This window comes from Pleuronectes platessa, chromosome 19, assembly GCF_947347685.1.
Source record: "Pleuronectes platessa chromosome 19, fPlePla1.1, whole genome shotgun sequence".
NCBI lineage: Eukaryota > Metazoa > Chordata > Actinopteri > Pleuronectiformes > Pleuronectidae > Pleuronectes > Pleuronectes platessa.
Genome location: NC_070644.1, coordinates 13425439 through 13441644, shown reverse-complemented (window position 1 = coordinate 13441644; position 16206 = coordinate 13425439). Strand labels below are relative to the sequence as shown.

Below are 16206 nucleotides of genomic sequence, written 5' to 3'. Positions count from 1 at the left end.
GTGTTAGTTCAAGTCTTTGAGGCCTCAGCTTGTGGTCTCATATAGATTTAACTATGGCAAGTTTTTGCCCATGGCATTCACTATATATGCTCTAAATGACATATGGCATAATATTTACTCTATAAATGGCATATATTCTCTGGAAGGAATACATATGCCATACTGTAGATGCTATAAATGGCATATGCCGTACTGTATACGTAAAAAAACATGAGCCATACGGTATATGCTTTAAATGGCTTATGACACAATTTATTTGCTCTGTTAGCATATGCCATACTGTATAGCTAAATATTAATGCCACACTGTAGACATGCCATATCAAATACATCAATGTAAACAAAATACACTGCAATGTTTTAAGTGGAACATATTTTGCACTATTTCATATGTTGATGATTAGTTTAAACTTATGCAGCTTTTCTTTAAGATTTTCATGTGTGGCTGAATGTCATTGAGTAACTTCCAATCTTTTAGAAAAAAACGATTTAATTAGTAATCAACTTTTTAGCTTGGACCACGTCCCATCTGTTAACGTGGAGGAAGAGGGATAGATAACCTGTGCTGTAGCCAGCCACCAGGTGGTGATAGAGACGCTTTGGGTTCACTTTTGGGGAGCAGTCATGACTTCCATTTTATGGCATTATTTTATGATTGATAGAGAGAGAGAGAGAGAGAGAGAGAGAGAGAGAGAGAGAGAGAGAGAGAGAGAGAGAGAGTTATAGATAGATAGATATAGAGAGGGAGAGAGAGAGACAGAATGATAGATAGATAGATAGATAGATACTTTATTGATCCCAAGGAGAATGTATGTTATAATAAAGTTGCACAAAATTGTAATAATCAAGGTCAGTACATCAACTGCACTTAAGAAGGCTACATAACTAAAATACTTGAAAGTAACGTTTAATGTGCAACTTGTTATAGTTATGAAAGACATGATTAACACATGTGATCTGTTGGTGTGAGTAGGACGATGTGGGCTCATGTAATATGAAGGGGGTGGGGACAAGGAAGCAGGGAAGGAAGCAGACGAGGAGGCGGTGTGAGTGTTGGGACGGGACACCGCTTTGTTCGGCAGCAGGGGAGGGGAGCCCGACACTCTGGTTCAGCTAGGAGCGTTAGATCCGATCTGCTGGGGCGGAAGACCCTGTCTCATCTCTGCCCGGCTGTGGTTCGAACGCGCGGCTCAGACATTCGCCTTCCTCGCCCGGACTCTGAGGATCTCCGTCCAGGGATGTCAAAGCGAGTCCGAAGCCGGGAGGTCTGCGCTGATTGCAGCGCTCCGGGTAGGGATGGCTCACACAGCTAGCTTCTAACGTTAGCTGCCTAGCTAACCACAGCTAGCCCCGACTACAACTCCACGTCCAGTTAGCTAATAGCTTGGTTAACGTTACCGAATACCCTGCAGTTAATTAGCTGTTTGCTAGCTACGTGGCTAATTGTGGTATTTGCAAACATGTCTTCTCGCGGGAGCGTTTGTTGTCGCGTGTGTGTTGTCACAACAACTTCAAACTCTCAACCTGTAATATCTTCTGTGTTGTCTAATTAACGTTGGGTTAGCTCAATCAGCTAGTTTGCTAACCCACCCACATCTGTTTTGCATCTGTGACTGATCATGTCTTGGATATGGGGAAGCTAACCTGGTGGGTGTTTATCTGTCAGGTAGTAAAAATCACCGTCTGGGTGGAGTTAATGAAATATCAAGATGCTTTAGTTTATTGTTGTTTATCATCAGTATTTACACTGAGGCGTTAAAGAATCAGTGTATAGAATGTAGTGACATCTAGTGGTGAAGTGGCATGTTGCAGCTGAATACTTCTCACCTCACCCTCCCCTTCCAAACATGAAATAGAACCTGTGGTAACCTTTAGTTGTCATAAAAACTCAAAAGGTGTTAAGTATGTCCAGTCTGGGCTACTGTGAATAAACATGGCTGCCTCCGCAGAGACGACCCGCTCCCGGGCTAAAGATAACGTATTTGAATATAAAGGGACCGCTCTAGAGTAAAGAAAACCCAATTTCATACCGTTTAGATAATTGCACACTAGTGAAAACATCACTAGGATTATTTTATATTCAATTTCACCTAATTCTTACACAGTAAACGTTTAACTAAAACATCTTGCATCTCCATCCAGAGCCACGCTGGGCCTCCGTCAACAGAGGTGTGTTGATCTGCGATGAGTGCTGCAGCATCCATCGAGGTCTGGGGCGACACAGCTCCCAGGTCCGACACCTCAATCACTCTCCGTGGCCACCGTCCCAGTTACAGGTGAGGAGACACGGACTAGACTCACACACACTCAACAACACGATGCCAATGGATAGAAACATTTATCATTAATAATATCCATGTGCTAAACACAGGTCAACTGGACTTGGTTGAGTTTCTTGAAGACGTTTCACCTCTCATCCAAAGGGCTCGTTCAGTTCTTCAGTATTTTATAATAATAGTGCCGTGCAATGTAGATGTTACACAACCAGTGAGGAACTTGGGCTAATGTTATTATAACTCATGTGATTTGTTTTGTGGTTTCCATCTTTTAGATGGTGCAGACGCTGTACGGCAATGGAGCTAATTCCATATGGGAGCATAGCCTTCTGGACCCTTCCTCCTCAGTGAGTGGGAAGCGTAAAGCAAATCCCCAGGACAGAGTTCAGTAAGTGCTTTTAAGGATTTTGAATTGTCAGTCCTGATTTGGGCATGCTTGTTTGCACTCTGAGATGAATAATTGGCCCTCTGTGCCATGAACATGACTCATGGCCAGTCCGTCAATCCACAGTGACGTGAAGAAGTTAAGGAGGATTGATCTGTTGACGTTCACATCGGGAAATACACAACAAAATGAACCAGAATGGCACTTATGAAACTACTTGAAATTAACTACATCCAGATTTATATTTGGATTTGCACCAAATTACACACACTCGTGAATATCTGTCCCCTATAAATGCTGGTTTTAAGCGGTTGTTTTGATGATTCAACGAAAGTATTGAAAAATGCCTTGTATCATTGTTAAAGAAAGAAACCCCATCCTTCCACGTAGTTTTGTTTTTGTGTGACGGCCTGCTTAAACACAAACGCAGATGAAAAACATAGCCTACTTGACAGAGGGAATGATCAGTTTAGATGCTATAGGGGTAATATCCTTATCGTGTCAACCAAATGGAATTGATTTGGTAATTTTGTTGATTGACTGAATGACGATGCACACAAGTACTTTAAAGCGTTTATGCAGCTTCTAACTCTCAGAATGTACCGTAGCCTTAGGAGACAATAAAATATCCATAAGGCTGAGTTGTTATAAAGTCATCCACTGCCAAGTATAAACACTGTGTCGGTACTGTGTCTGGCTGATGGAGTAAAGATAAATAGTCGGCCACATATAAACACAGCCATGCCAGAGCAAATGCATTCAGTCAGCAGACAGATGCAGACAGAGAGTACGCAGGGCAGCGAGCAGGGGGCGTCTATCTTCTATGTCAAAAACAACATTGGAGATTAGAAGAAGATTTCCCAGAAACCTCTTTAGAGGAACTAAACGTGTGTTTGAACTGAAGGCAACAGGACCAAACTGAGTTCCTTTGGGAATGTTCCAGTTTCTTTATTCTGAGGGTTCATGAACTGTTCTTGTGGAGTTTGCTAATTGGACAACACAGACTCTGCAGCTGCTTCAACTCCTGTACTGATTCAGTCACAAAACAAGGAAGTATTATGAAATTGACATTAAGAAATGACTTAAAAATAAAGTTACATTGTGTTGTTAGCTTCCCCATCAGTTTGCTGTAATATACTGTACTTTACTATTTTTGTACAGGGCTATAGTTGCTCATATGGAAGTGAGAATAGACTTTTAGATGTGAATTAGCAACTCTAATCTTAAAAGCTGTCTACCTTGTGGTATTAAGGACATCCTTTTTTGAAAAAGATGTGTTCTATGTAGTTTCTCTTAGATAAATATGTGTGATTGCTTCTGTGATATGGTCGTCAATAGTGGACCAGATTTTCCATGTTCTTGGTTTTGATATATGAGCATCTGTTGTTGTTTCCAGTCCCAACAAGACAGAGTTCATCAAGGCCAAATATCAAATGCTGGCGTATGTCCATAAAATGCCTTGTCGGGAGGATGATAGTGTTACCGCAAAGGACCTCAGCAAGGTGAGTAATAAATCTGTTGTTTCTTCTTTATCCATCAACATTTAGGTGATGTAAGACTAACCCAACATGCAAATAAGCTTTGAGGGAACAGGAAACCCAATGGATATGTATTAAAAGGCTGCATGTTACTCCAATGATTGACCACAGCCGGGGAAGGGCCTTTTGTTTTTTGTCTTTGATACCGGAGCACTCTTGTTATTTCCTAAGTGACATGGTCTTTTTGTATATCGATACTTAAAATGTAGTGCTGCTGTGTCATGGTGCTACTCACATTTTCTGGAAGTTGTCGAGCTTTAGCTGTAACTAGACAGCCTGTCTGACCTCACCTCTTGGAGCAGCTGCCACTATTTCACACTTCATTGGATTTGCGTACTGAATTCAAAATTACCACTCAATACAAATCATTTATGAAAAGGTTTTTGTATATGAATATTATTCATGTCATTAACCCTTTTAACGAGCAAAGTTTATTAACATATCAAATAAATGTTTATGGCTGTGTTTGTATTTAAATGTATACACTTTTGTAATATTTTTGTATGTTTTATATGTTTTTTGTAAGAGAATACATAATATAGACTGTGATACTGTAATGTAGATAGTGTACTTGTTTTATATATTTCCAGCAGGATAATGTGTATTTATTGTATATATTTCCAGCTGGATCATATTACTCAGTTCTTTGCAGATGTCTTGAGTGTAGCCAACCCTGTTTGTGTTCACAATCAAAACAAAGCAAACCTCCTGTCGGTCTCTTTTCAGCAACTACACTCCAGTGTTCGAACTGGAAACCTGGAGACCTGCCTTAGACTCTTATCTTTGGGAGCACAGGCCAACTTCTTCCATCCAGTAAGTCTAGCAGAATAAACGGAAAAAAATAAATGTTTTTGTAAGTTGACATAATATTAATCCTTCATTGTTACATTGTTTTTGGAATCACAGGAGAAAGGAAACACCCCACTACACATAGCAGCAAAAGCAGGTCAGGTGTTGCAAGCAGAGCTGTTGGCAGTTTATGGAGCTGATCCCGGAGCTCTGGACTCCAGCGGAAAGACCCCCATTGATTACGCAAGGTAAAAATTGGTCTATATTTTCCATTTAACATTTTATTTATGGTATAAGCATTTTGAAGTCTAAACAACACTATAGAATCCTTTTAACATATACAAGTTTTTAAGAAGTCACAATATGGAAATAATTATTTCCAGTCCTTGCGTTGTATTGTAATTCATAGTTAAAGTACATGGGCTACTTCTGTCTCCTATTTGTTTCTAGCTCTGTACTCAGAGCTCAGTGCTGGCTACACAGAAAAGAACCAGATAAAATAAACTAGAATGATGTTTCTGTGTGTGTTAACATTTGCTGTGGTTAACATGATTTAGATGATAGTGTAGCTTGAAGCTCAACTGAAACAGATGTAGCCCAACTCACTGGTGACTGTGCTACAGGAAATGACACACATCCATTGGAGGTTTAAACAAGTGAAACAACTGATGTGTTTATATGTGTACTATGTATAAACTGACATGTTAATGAGGATATTGCGAACTGTTAAAGTAAAGGGAAGGTAAACCGCATTGTTAGAAACAGGAAATAACACAGGTGCAGGCTGCAATGGCTAAAATATTAAGCATCATTTGCACTACAATGAACACTGGACAGGCCCAGTGGCATTTTGTCAGTCTAATTCAATAAGGGTATGACTAATGGAGACGGGAGAGGAAGGAACGATTCTTTAGTAAAGTATGCTAGCTGAGTCAGCTCAGAAGTTAAATGCAGAGAAAGATAGAAAAATAGAAAGACGGGAAATAAAAGATACTTGAGCTGATGGTGATGTGTCACGTCACATTGTACAAATAAGTCAAAGTCAGAATTGTATACTTTATTGGCATAACAGGGACATAGTGGTGTGTCCTCCCCTGTGTCATCATGGCCAGTCGACACTCTTAGACGTTCTGTAATCATACGCTCGATATTACTATTTATTACTTGGCGCTACCAAACCACCTTTGTACCATAATTGAGAAACATACTGTATTTTTCTGTGACCTTCATAGACACGTAAAATAGTTTATAGTTATCTCTCTTGAGGCATTCTTCAGCCTCCGTATTTCTGAAATATGACCTTTTTGTTATTCCTAATCTGTGCAGACAAGCTGGGCACCAGGAGCTGGCAGAGCGGCTCGTGGAGATCCAGTATGAACTCACTGACCGGTTGGCATTTTACCTTTGTGGTAGAAGACCGGGTAAGGACAGTATGTACATTATGCATGACTGTTTGGCAATCGAGAGCAAACATCTGTGCTAATGATTCTGTCATGCCCTTGTTTTGTTGTAGATCACAGAAATGGGCAACACTTCATCATTCCTCAGATGGCAGACAGGTAAGAGCTATGATCCAAGCTGAAACATCTATTATTTATAAAGGTTGGGATGTTGTAAAGCACAGAAATCAATACCAAGTGATATTATCATCTCCAGCAGCCCCCCTAGCGGCTAGTTAATAAAATATAGTTTACTTTTAATTGTATATTATAGACAGAATGCTAGTCTTTCCCAATATAATTACAATTATATTTCTCCTGTGCTGCATTGGATGGATAAGAAATAAGTAAGTATGTGTGTTACTTTTGCCTTTGTTTCTTTTTATGTGTTTGCAGGAAAATAATTATTTATGTTTCCTTTGTTCAAAGCAGTCTGGATTTGTCGGAGTTTGCAAAAGCTGCAAAGAAGAAGCTGCAGTCGGTGAGACATTTCTACTTGTGATTAGTTTCCTGGCGCTTCCAAAGTGTAATCTGTCTTTTTCACTGATTCTTCATTGCTCTAAAACTGAAGCAGGAAATCTGCTTTATTTTGTTATAGCTAAGTAACCATCAGTTTGAAGAGCTTGCCATGGATGTTTATGATGAAGTCGACAGGAGGGAAACAGACGCCGGTAAGATTTTAAGAATCGGAAATTGTGTATGTAACACTTGTGTGTAACACGTGTTTTAATTGGTAGTATAATGCTTCTTTTTCAGTATGGTTGGTCACTCAGAACCACAGCACACTTGTAACTGACACCACGGTTGTACCTTTTCTGCCGGTCAACCCAGAGTACTCATCTACCAGAAACCAGGTAAACGCATGTTGCCTCTAAGTCAAACTTTAATTTGAAGTCTGCCCTGTGTTCTCTTTTTCATCTTTTGATACACTTTTCCAGGGTCGCCAAAAGTTGGCAAGGTTCAGTGCTCATGAATTTGCCACCCTGGTGATTGATATCCTAACTGATGCTAAACGGCGGCAGTGGGGTAATTCCTGTGACAGTCCCAAAGGTAGAATATTTCCCTACTCTGTACTTTTAGTTTTTTTTTTATTGTTTGTATTGCAGTGAATTTACTTTTTTCTGGTAAGTACTTGTTTGCAGAAACTCAGTAAATGTGGACCGTCTTAGCCGTTTTGACGGGCTACAATTGGGGACCATGTGTGCGGATGTAAATGTGGAAAAGCTGCATTTAAAAAAAACGTTTGCATTCTGCAAATTATAGAGAACCACATCACAGCCTGTTTTCTTCCGGGTGTTTACGCAAAGACAAAAGATTGTTGGTGTATTAAAGACAAGCAGGTCCGGATTTTTGGATTCACTTCAAATTAAATTGGTTCCCTTGCCGTTTAAATTAGACATCTGCCTTTAGCTAACAGGGTTTGTTTTAACCGTCAATCTTTTGATCTGGATGTCTTTCTTCAGAGAGTGTGGAGCTGATCCTTCAGGGAATAGACAGTCGCCACAACAGTGATAGCCAGGACAATGACCAGCCGGATTACGACAGTGTTGCATCAGACGAAGATCCAGTACACGAGGCCACTTGTGGGGACAGCTGCAACGATGGAAGGACCAAGGTTAATGTTTGTGGGACCCGGCTTCTTCAGATTTTTAAGCACATCATCTTGCTTTACTGTTAAATTCATACGGTCCAATGTCCCATGATGTCCTGCAGAGCTCGGAGTCATCGGACCTCTCTGATGGACCAATCACAGTGCAGGAGTTCATGGAAGTGAAGAGCGCCCTCACTGCGTCAGAGGCCAAAATACAGCAGCTTCTCAAAGTCAACTGTCACCTCAGTGAAGAGCTGCGGTCGATGCAGGGCAAGGTTAGTGAATCAACATCTAATAATAATCAAGTTTATTTTTGCACTGCAAATGTTTTACTTTTCTGTATTTGCAGAGGATTGCCAATTTTTAATCAGATGGAAGTACATACTAATTTTATTTCTTAATGTCTATAATAACAGGTCGGTCGCATAGTATTTATGATATTGAATTCCTTTCTGATTATCAATGCTCACTTCCAGTTGCATTAAGATTATCACTGATATTCCTTTTGTGACTCTATCTCAAAGGCTTATTATTGATTACATCGCTGTATTCATTTCACCCACATCTGCTTTGTGACTCACAAACAGTCCTGTGTTGCGTGTACAGAATCCTCCTTTGTGTTACCAGAGACATTAAGTTATTTGATATCCTATGGAGGAATCACTGTGTGTGTGTGTGTGTGTGTGTGTGTGTGTGTGTGTGTGTGTGTGTGTGTGTGTGTGTGTGTGTGTGTGTGTGTGTGTGTGTGTGTGTGTGTGTGTGTGTGTGTGTGTGTGTGTGTGTGTGTGTGTGTGTGTGTGTGTGTGTGTGTGTGTGTGTGTGTGTGTGGGGCCAGGAAGACTAGAGTTCTACATGAAATATAAAATTCAACAGGGATTCTACACCACGAGAGAAAATGGATGCTGTGTTTAAGGAGTGGAATTCCTGTGGCGATAATTAACTATCACCACAGGAATCTGCTATGCTGCGCAGTTTAACAGCCAAATAGGATTTAGTGTAATAGTTCTTTGTGATCTGACACGGAGGATTCATACAGAGCCTCAAGTCAGATGATAGAAGTATTTATTCACAAAACACAGCTTTACAGAGAATATTATGATCTATCGCAAATCTGCAGAAGCATCAAATAGCAACAAGTCACGAACCATGTGATTATTTGTCTTGATGTGTGGGTGAATCACTGGATCTATCAGCTTGGCACTCACCAAAATGTCAATGATCTGGGTCCACAACTGTTGTAAAGTTGAAGTATCAAGTATCCTTCTACTAGCTTCCTTATTGCTTAATATTACTCACCATTAGATTTCCCAATCAGCCCTAGTGTTTTAAATCAGATCTGCACATAGTTTTTTTTTTTTTTGGCAAGGTTTTGAGGAGCCTCCCTATTCTTTTCAAAATGTTCCACCCACCACCATTTGAAACTATCCTGGTTATTCAGCCAAAAAATAAACCAGGGTGTGGGCAGTTTACAAACCCTCATTTCTCAATATGGCAGCATTTTTTATTTGGTTTTCCTCAATGGCTCAATGTTTCACACTCTACACAATGACCGTGTGCTGCCTCCTGCTGGTTTCTTTGCCCCTTAACGTCTCTGCTTTTCTCTGGTGACACACATTGACTTTATTATATTTCCAAACATAGCCGCAAATTTTTTGAAATCTCCCTTATAAATATTGTATATTCTAAGACAAATGAAAAGGACAAAAGCTCTGTCTTGAACAGTATTTATTATTTTATGTTAGACTGGGAATATTCAGCTTTTTACCTTATCTGATTATAATATAAATGATAAGTATATTTGTTGACCTTATATGATAATAGACATAACTAGAATCAGTAGGTAGCATACCTCGGACAAGGCCGAACAATCCCCTTAAATTCAATCAGGCCACATCAAATTGTGTATACTCATCAGTCCCCTGAATGTGCCTGACTCTTTTTCATCCATATCTGTGAATCATTCCCTGGAAAATTGGTGAAAATATAAAAAAAACAAAATGTTATAAACGGAATAAAAACAATTTTGTGGATCTCCCCATTTTTGGGATCTGTGCCTCAATTGTAGTGAGTAATCCTGCTGACAAAAAAACAAACAAAAAACCCAACCAACAATTAATCAAACAAAAGGACCGGAGCCAGAACATAACCCCCTTGTTAGAGGTAATAATATTGACAAGAAGCTGAGCAAGTCTTGTTTCTTATCTTCTGCTTTGAAAAGAGCTCTGAAATGCTGTTGATGTAAATAAGGGCAACCACTGGTGCAGCAGTTTCTCAGTGAGGTCAAACTTCAGTTGTAGCTGTCAACACAGTCAGACACTGTCAGCATTTCATTTGTCAAAGAAACAAACCTTTTGTTGTGAGAAACACTTTGAAGGGAAACTAAAAACAAAACAGAGGTGAAGACAAACCCCCCATTGAATTATTTCTCTCCTCCTGGAGGCTTTGCTGCATTCTACTCTATTATTGATGTCTGGCCGAGCTTTTGTAAGGAGATCGGCCCCCCCAGCTAAAGTTGCATTGAAAGATATTTTGTTCTCTACAGTTGAGCACCCTGCAGACTGAAAACACAACCCTGCGATGGCAGACCCCCAGCGGACAGCAAAACGCCCAGGGGCCCCTCGGTCGACACCCACCCCGCGGGGGTCGCGCCATGTCGATGTATGAGACCGGATCTAATCCGAAGCACTTCTCCCACCGAGCCGAAACAGCCAGGCACGAGGATGGAGTCGTTTTACAACCTTTCCCAACCAATGTAAGCACAGAGGCACCAATGATCTGGCTGGATTTGTCCTCACAAGACAAAATAGTGATGCCTGGCTTGGGGCTGGTGTTGGTTATTCGTTCATTCAATCATTCATTACATCTCAATAGAGTATGCTCAACTTGGTTTGACCCCTTTCCAGATTGGGAGGGGTCCGTTGGGGACGGCTGCGTCCTCTCTCCCTACCTTCCCCTCCTCCCTGTCCTGGTCGAGGGACGAGAGATCTCGAAGGGTTAAGTACCAGAGTTCCCCTCGGTTTAGAGGCAGCCCCAGGGGATGGTGAAAACTGTCCCCCTGCTTGACCCCACAGTCTTCTCTCTCCTGACCTGTGTCTTTTTAAACTGCTTTTTATCAGCATCGCGTGCCTGCATGCACCACAGTGCCTCTGCTGCCAGTCAGTTACCAGCTTTCTCTCTACGGTGAACCTCCACCTGAGCCGCTGCTTGAATGATCAGACCGGAGCGTTCAATATCCAAGAAAGACAAATGAAATGGCTCATCACAACGTGCTTATTAGCCATAACCACTCATAAGAGATCACACGGCTTACATTGGGACTTCGTTGCACCTACTAATTGCATCCCCTGCCGTATGCACTGTTATATCACAATGACATGGTTGTGTGTTTCCTCTTTTTTCTCTATCTGCTCAAAAACAAAATGTCTGAAGGTGTGATTATGGCTTTGTTTTCAGAAATGCATGATTCTGACTTGTGCTCACAGTTGCTCGTGTGGTAACTCTGCCAATCATATACGACACATGCTATGTATATATTATGATGCTAATCCCCTGATTTCTCTGTAGGGCTGTAGTTTAGAGGGACGGAGCACCATGCTGGAGAGTGACAACGACACCACACCTAACCACTCTGAACTGGAGGAGATTGGGTAAAGGCCTTTTTAAGTACAATCTTTACCCTCCAGTCTAAAGTGACAATAACTGTTAAGAGGAGACAAAGAGATGGAATAATAAATTACCTCAATTAAGTCTGAAATTAAATCAGTGGGGAAAATGTTTCTTGCTTCTGGTGCTACATATTAAATTATCATTGTAGCAAGAGCTTCCATATTTAAAAGTCACAACGGTAGTCATTTTTGTTTGGGCATATTTTTTAAAAGATACCTTTATTGGTACAAGTTAACAAAATTGAATCAGGTGGTTTTGGTTCTGAATTGTGACAGCCAGCCTAAAATTGAGCTGCATTTTCTAAATTACAAGCCAGCTGTATGGTAATGGAATTTTAATCTATATTTTTTATATAATCACACTTGTTATAGACTGGACTATTAGCTGCAATTGACATATTTCCCCCTCTTAAACTGGATAAACCAATGCATTGCAGTGCATGGAGCAGTGAGCAATAATAAATGCATTTTCTTCTTTTGCATTTAAAGAAGCCCTCCTTCAGCCTCTGATACGATGGAGTCCGAGGCGGAGGGTGAGGAAGACGCCACCCTGCCGTGCACAGAGGACGTCATCTGTAAGACCGAGCAGATCACCAAGAACATACAGGAGCTTCTCAGGGCTGCTCAGGAGACTAAACATGAAAGGTACTTTGGGATTATGTTTAATTAATAAACATAAAAACGAATTAGAGTCTAAAACATCAAGTATATTCCAAGTTAAGCTCAACAGAGCCTGGTGTTTTTGTAAATGCTGTAATCTCTGATTCAGCTTCTTCTAGGTCAGTGGTTTTCAATAGTCATCCTCTGAGCCCAGGGCCCTGCTGGTATTCATTCAGTCTAGCTGGCTAACTGGTAACTGATTATCATGGTGAATGAAGTCAGTCGCTTAATATATAAAACCAGCAATGCTCTGGTTCCAGAGACTCCGATTCACTGGTTCCGAGCCTTGTAGACCGGCCTCTGTCCTGGTGTCCTAGAAACTCTCCATCTGCGGGGGCAGGGGGGGGCAGGCCTGGTGTCATTTAATGCAGCTGACAGGAAACAAACATCACATGAGGATGTTCCCCGGTGACCTGCCAAATCCCCCAAGACTTACTTTGGTTACTGAGGTTTCCTGTATTCAGTCATGTGTTCATATTATGCATCTTTACTGTTAGACATCACTGCTCTTCATTTTCCTGTGAGAATTTTAACAATTTTTTTTAAATATATGGAGATGAACAGTGTGTATCATCTGGTTAAAGCTCTTGGTGTTAATATGATGTTGTGAAGAGTATTTCTTTCAAGTATGTCGCTGGTCTTGTGCAGGCTCTCACTGCTTCATTATTGAGGCTCTTGACAGGGGAGTGTTTGCGGTGGCTGTTTGGCAGCAGTGTTTCTAAAATTAGTACATGAGCAGTTGATCAACCTGTTTTTCTCCCGTCCACACCAGCTTCCTGCCCTGCTCTGAGAAGATCTGCGTGGCCGTGAAGGAGATGGCCGCCCTGTTTCCCAAGGTAAGACGACTCCCACCAACAGCTTGGCTTCCCCTCCCCCAAGTAATTAAAGGATTTGTTGTTTGTTTGAAAACGTCCAGAGGTAATCTAAACTGACTCGCTCATTGCATTACCTAGTTTTATGTTTGCAATTCATTGGATTACTTGGTTTTCTCTTTCACACACACATGCATACATGGCCCGTGGGGCTACTGACCACAACGAGAGTGAATTAATAGACATTGTCATTTTTTATTTTTTAATCAAGTCTCCATCATCCCTCTCCCCCCCCCAACAGAGGCCGTCCTCTGAGACCGTGCGAGGGTCTCTGTGTCTGCTCACCTCGAGTGCCAGCCGGCTGCACGGAGAGTGCCACAAGGCCGCCGACCACAGCCCGGGCCCGTCGGACATCCAGCTGGTCACTCAGCAGGTCATCCAGTGCGCCTATGACATTGCCAAAGCCGCCAAGCAACTTGTCACTGTGACGACCAAAGAAAATAACAACTAACTAAAAACCCAAAGACCTTTGTAATGCGCCTGAAATACAGTTCGTCAATGACTTGGCTCATTTCAGCTTAATCAGCTTTTCTGTTTTCCAATATGAATTAATCAGCGGGATCATTTCAATACATCCCTTGAAAATCTGTACAAAACATTTACAATGCAAAATCATGACTCCTTCAACAGCTTTATTACCTTGATTGTTGTTGTACCGTGACACAAAGGAGAAAACAAATGTTACAAAACCGGTTATATTATTAACCTCACCTCATTAGTGTAATCCACACCATTTCCAAAGGTGCAATGTGTGTTTGTGTATAGAAAACAATCAGCAAAACAAGCAGTTGAGCTTTCTACATTGTACTAAAGTAAACACCAGAGGTCATCAATTGTTCTCCTTGAGTCGTGTTTCTGGCGTCAAGTAACAGAACAGATTTACTTTACAATTTACTTTAACCATTTCAGTTTTTTTTATTTCCCTTAAGATGCAACAACAGTGTTTAATTCTTGACTATTGATGCCACTTGCTTAGATGTGAGTTTGTGTATTACGCAAACTGGTTAGCGAACATAGTGTCGGTGCATTGAGCAGCATGTGAGTACGGAGTGTGTGAACTTCAATTCCATCCAGTCCCTTCACTGTGGCTGAAGGTGTGTAGTTAAAGTTAAAGTCGCTTTTTGGAGTTCTAATGTTACAGCTATATTTCTGGTGTATGCGTTTGTGTGAGTGTGTGCGTGTGCGTGTGTGTGTGTGTGTGTGTGTGACACAGAGACGGCCCGTGTGAAAACCCCTTTTGAATCAATTTTCATAGCATTATGCAAATATATAAGATGTATGTATCCATGCAATTCTCTATCAAAATAACCCAAATGCTATTATATTTATAAAAGTGTATGTCATACCTCTAAGAAAATATCAATGTTTATTTTCATAAGCTTTTGTTTAACGTGACGCTCCTCGCAGGCTCGCGTGTGTCCTGAGGTCTGGGACGTCTCAGCCAGCCGCTGGTTACAAGACGACTTGTGATCTCTTTGTTTTCTTTCGGTGTGGTGCTGTAACTCTGGTGTGTCGGACGCCGCCTGTGGTCCAATGCGTACCGGCCATGTCTTACAATCAGTGCTAACGTACATGTGCCCTCTGAGTATAGAGAACCCGTCGTGGAACTCAGGTTCCAGTGTGTCACTCGTTGTTGTGCAGCCGGGTGCGTTTGAGCGAGGGGTGGAAAGACGACTAGAATACCATACACGAGAGGAGCTCCCTGTGTTTGAATGTATCTGTAGAATATCTCTTTCAAAATGTGTCACTATTGGGGTCAAAGAGCTGCATCCTGACTATAACCACTGAAATATAAAAATGTATTCAGCCACATCCGTTTCTCCTCCAAGTCAGTGAACAACGTTTTAGACCTCTGAAGGCTGGAGGAGCTGTTTGTACGTTTTGTTATTGCGAAAGCCAAACCACTGTTTACTCAGCAGGTTTAACCACGAGCTTGAGCCAACATACACATTACATGAGGTTTTAATCCCTGAAGAGACAATAAGGGTTAATATTTGCTTTAGGCTTCACACAAGTTTAAGATTAAAAGGTGATTCTGAATATGCGGCGTTTCTTTCAAATGGCTCCTTTAATAACGTCTGTTAATTACAAAAGTATTAAGTGATCCTTCTCTTTCTGTAGTCGAGGTCCTCTCATAGCTCTTCATGAGCTCTCAGCTGCAGCTCACAGTCTCTGAGTTAGTCATGGAGCTCATTTAGTTTTTATAATTATTTTTCCAAATATCTCCAGTATTTGTTCGCGTGTACAACTCCCGATGATACCGTGCCACGATGACTGGGAATCCTAACAGATGTATTTTTTTGTACGTTTTGAAAAAGATATTTATTTTGTTCCTATTCTTTTTTTTTTTTCTTGTATGTCATGTGATGAGAGATGTGTTTTATCATTCAGCACAGGTCTTTTTCACTTTCCTTCCTGTTTTTTGTTAAGTGATGCAACCAGTGTTATTTTCCTTTTTAATAAACTTTAAAACGTCAGAGGAGAATTTAAAAGCAAGACCATGTGACGTTTGATGGAACTGTGGCCATAACTAACAGGATGAAATGTGAAGCTGATGTAATAGTAGATCAAGAACAGTGTACCATCCTACTGCCGGTGAGGCTAGTGGCCATTTAAAGCCTATTCAATGATGATCAATCCATTGCTCGTGAATTCAAAATGTAATTTGTAAGAGGAGGAATGTTTTACTTTCAGTTTGTCAGCTGGTTTTCACTTTGGATCATTAATCATAACAAACACAAACTAACTGGGTCTTGACAACATTGACTCTAATAACATAACAAACTTGTTTTTTTTAGAATGTCGATGAATTGTGAAGTGTTCAGTATTCAGTTGCTCTCCACTCCTGGTTCCAGCCCTGACATTGAACCCCCTGTAGTCTGCCGCTGCCCCTGTGGTTGAAAACACTCCCTGCCTTAGCTATAATAAAGTATAACTCGTACCTCAGCTCCTTGTGGTGTTTTGTTTTGTGTTTTGTGTGTTGTGTGTAGTG

At 41.0% G+C, this 16206-nt stretch overlaps 1 protein-coding gene across 3 annotated transcripts; it reads left to right on the top strand.

Annotated features, from left to right (window-relative positions):
• The first annotated feature begins 1068 nt into the window (after window positions 1-1068).
• git2b (G protein-coupled receptor kinase interacting ArfGAP 2b) lies at window positions 1069-16160 on the top strand. 3 transcript variants are annotated; one of them, XM_053411891.1, is made up of 20 exons: window positions 1069-1289; window positions 2142-2275; window positions 2551-2663; window positions 4057-4162; window positions 4925-5011; window positions 5105-5235; window positions 6314-6408; window positions 6501-6546; window positions 6859-6907; window positions 7025-7097; window positions 7183-7280; window positions 7365-7476; window positions 7890-8041; window positions 8140-8292; window positions 10560-10769; window positions 10921-11010; window positions 11582-11664; window positions 12172-12327; window positions 13115-13178; window positions 13456-16160. In XM_053411891.1, the coding sequence occupies exons 1-20, from the start codon at window positions 1238-1240 to the stop codon at window positions 13663-13665; spliced, it is 2214 nt and encodes a 737-aa protein (XP_053267866.1). In that variant the 5' UTR covers window positions 1069-1237; the 3' UTR covers window positions 13666-16160. The 3 variants fall into 3 exon arrangements, with proteins under 3 accessions (XP_053267866.1, XP_053267865.1, XP_053267868.1); XM_053411890.1 differs by having other exon boundaries at window positions 6856-6907; XM_053411893.1 differs by lacking the exon at window positions 10921-11010 and having other exon boundaries at window positions 1070-1289; window positions 6856-6907.
• The last annotated feature ends 46 nt before the right edge of the window (window positions 16161-16206 follow it).

Coding starts and splice junctions, on each gene's coding strand:
- git2b (XM_053411890.1), top strand. CDS start 1,238: ATGTCAAAGCGAGTCCGAAGCCGGGAGGTCTGCGCTGATTGCAGCGCT. Junction 5,236..6,313: donor ACCCCCATTGATTACGCAAG/GTAAAAATTGGT, acceptor TAATCTGTGCAG/ACAAGCTGGGCACCAGGAGC. Junction 6,908..7,024: donor CAAAGAAGAAGCTGCAGTCG/GTGAGACATTTC, acceptor ATTTTGTTATAG/CTAAGTAACCATCAGTTTGA.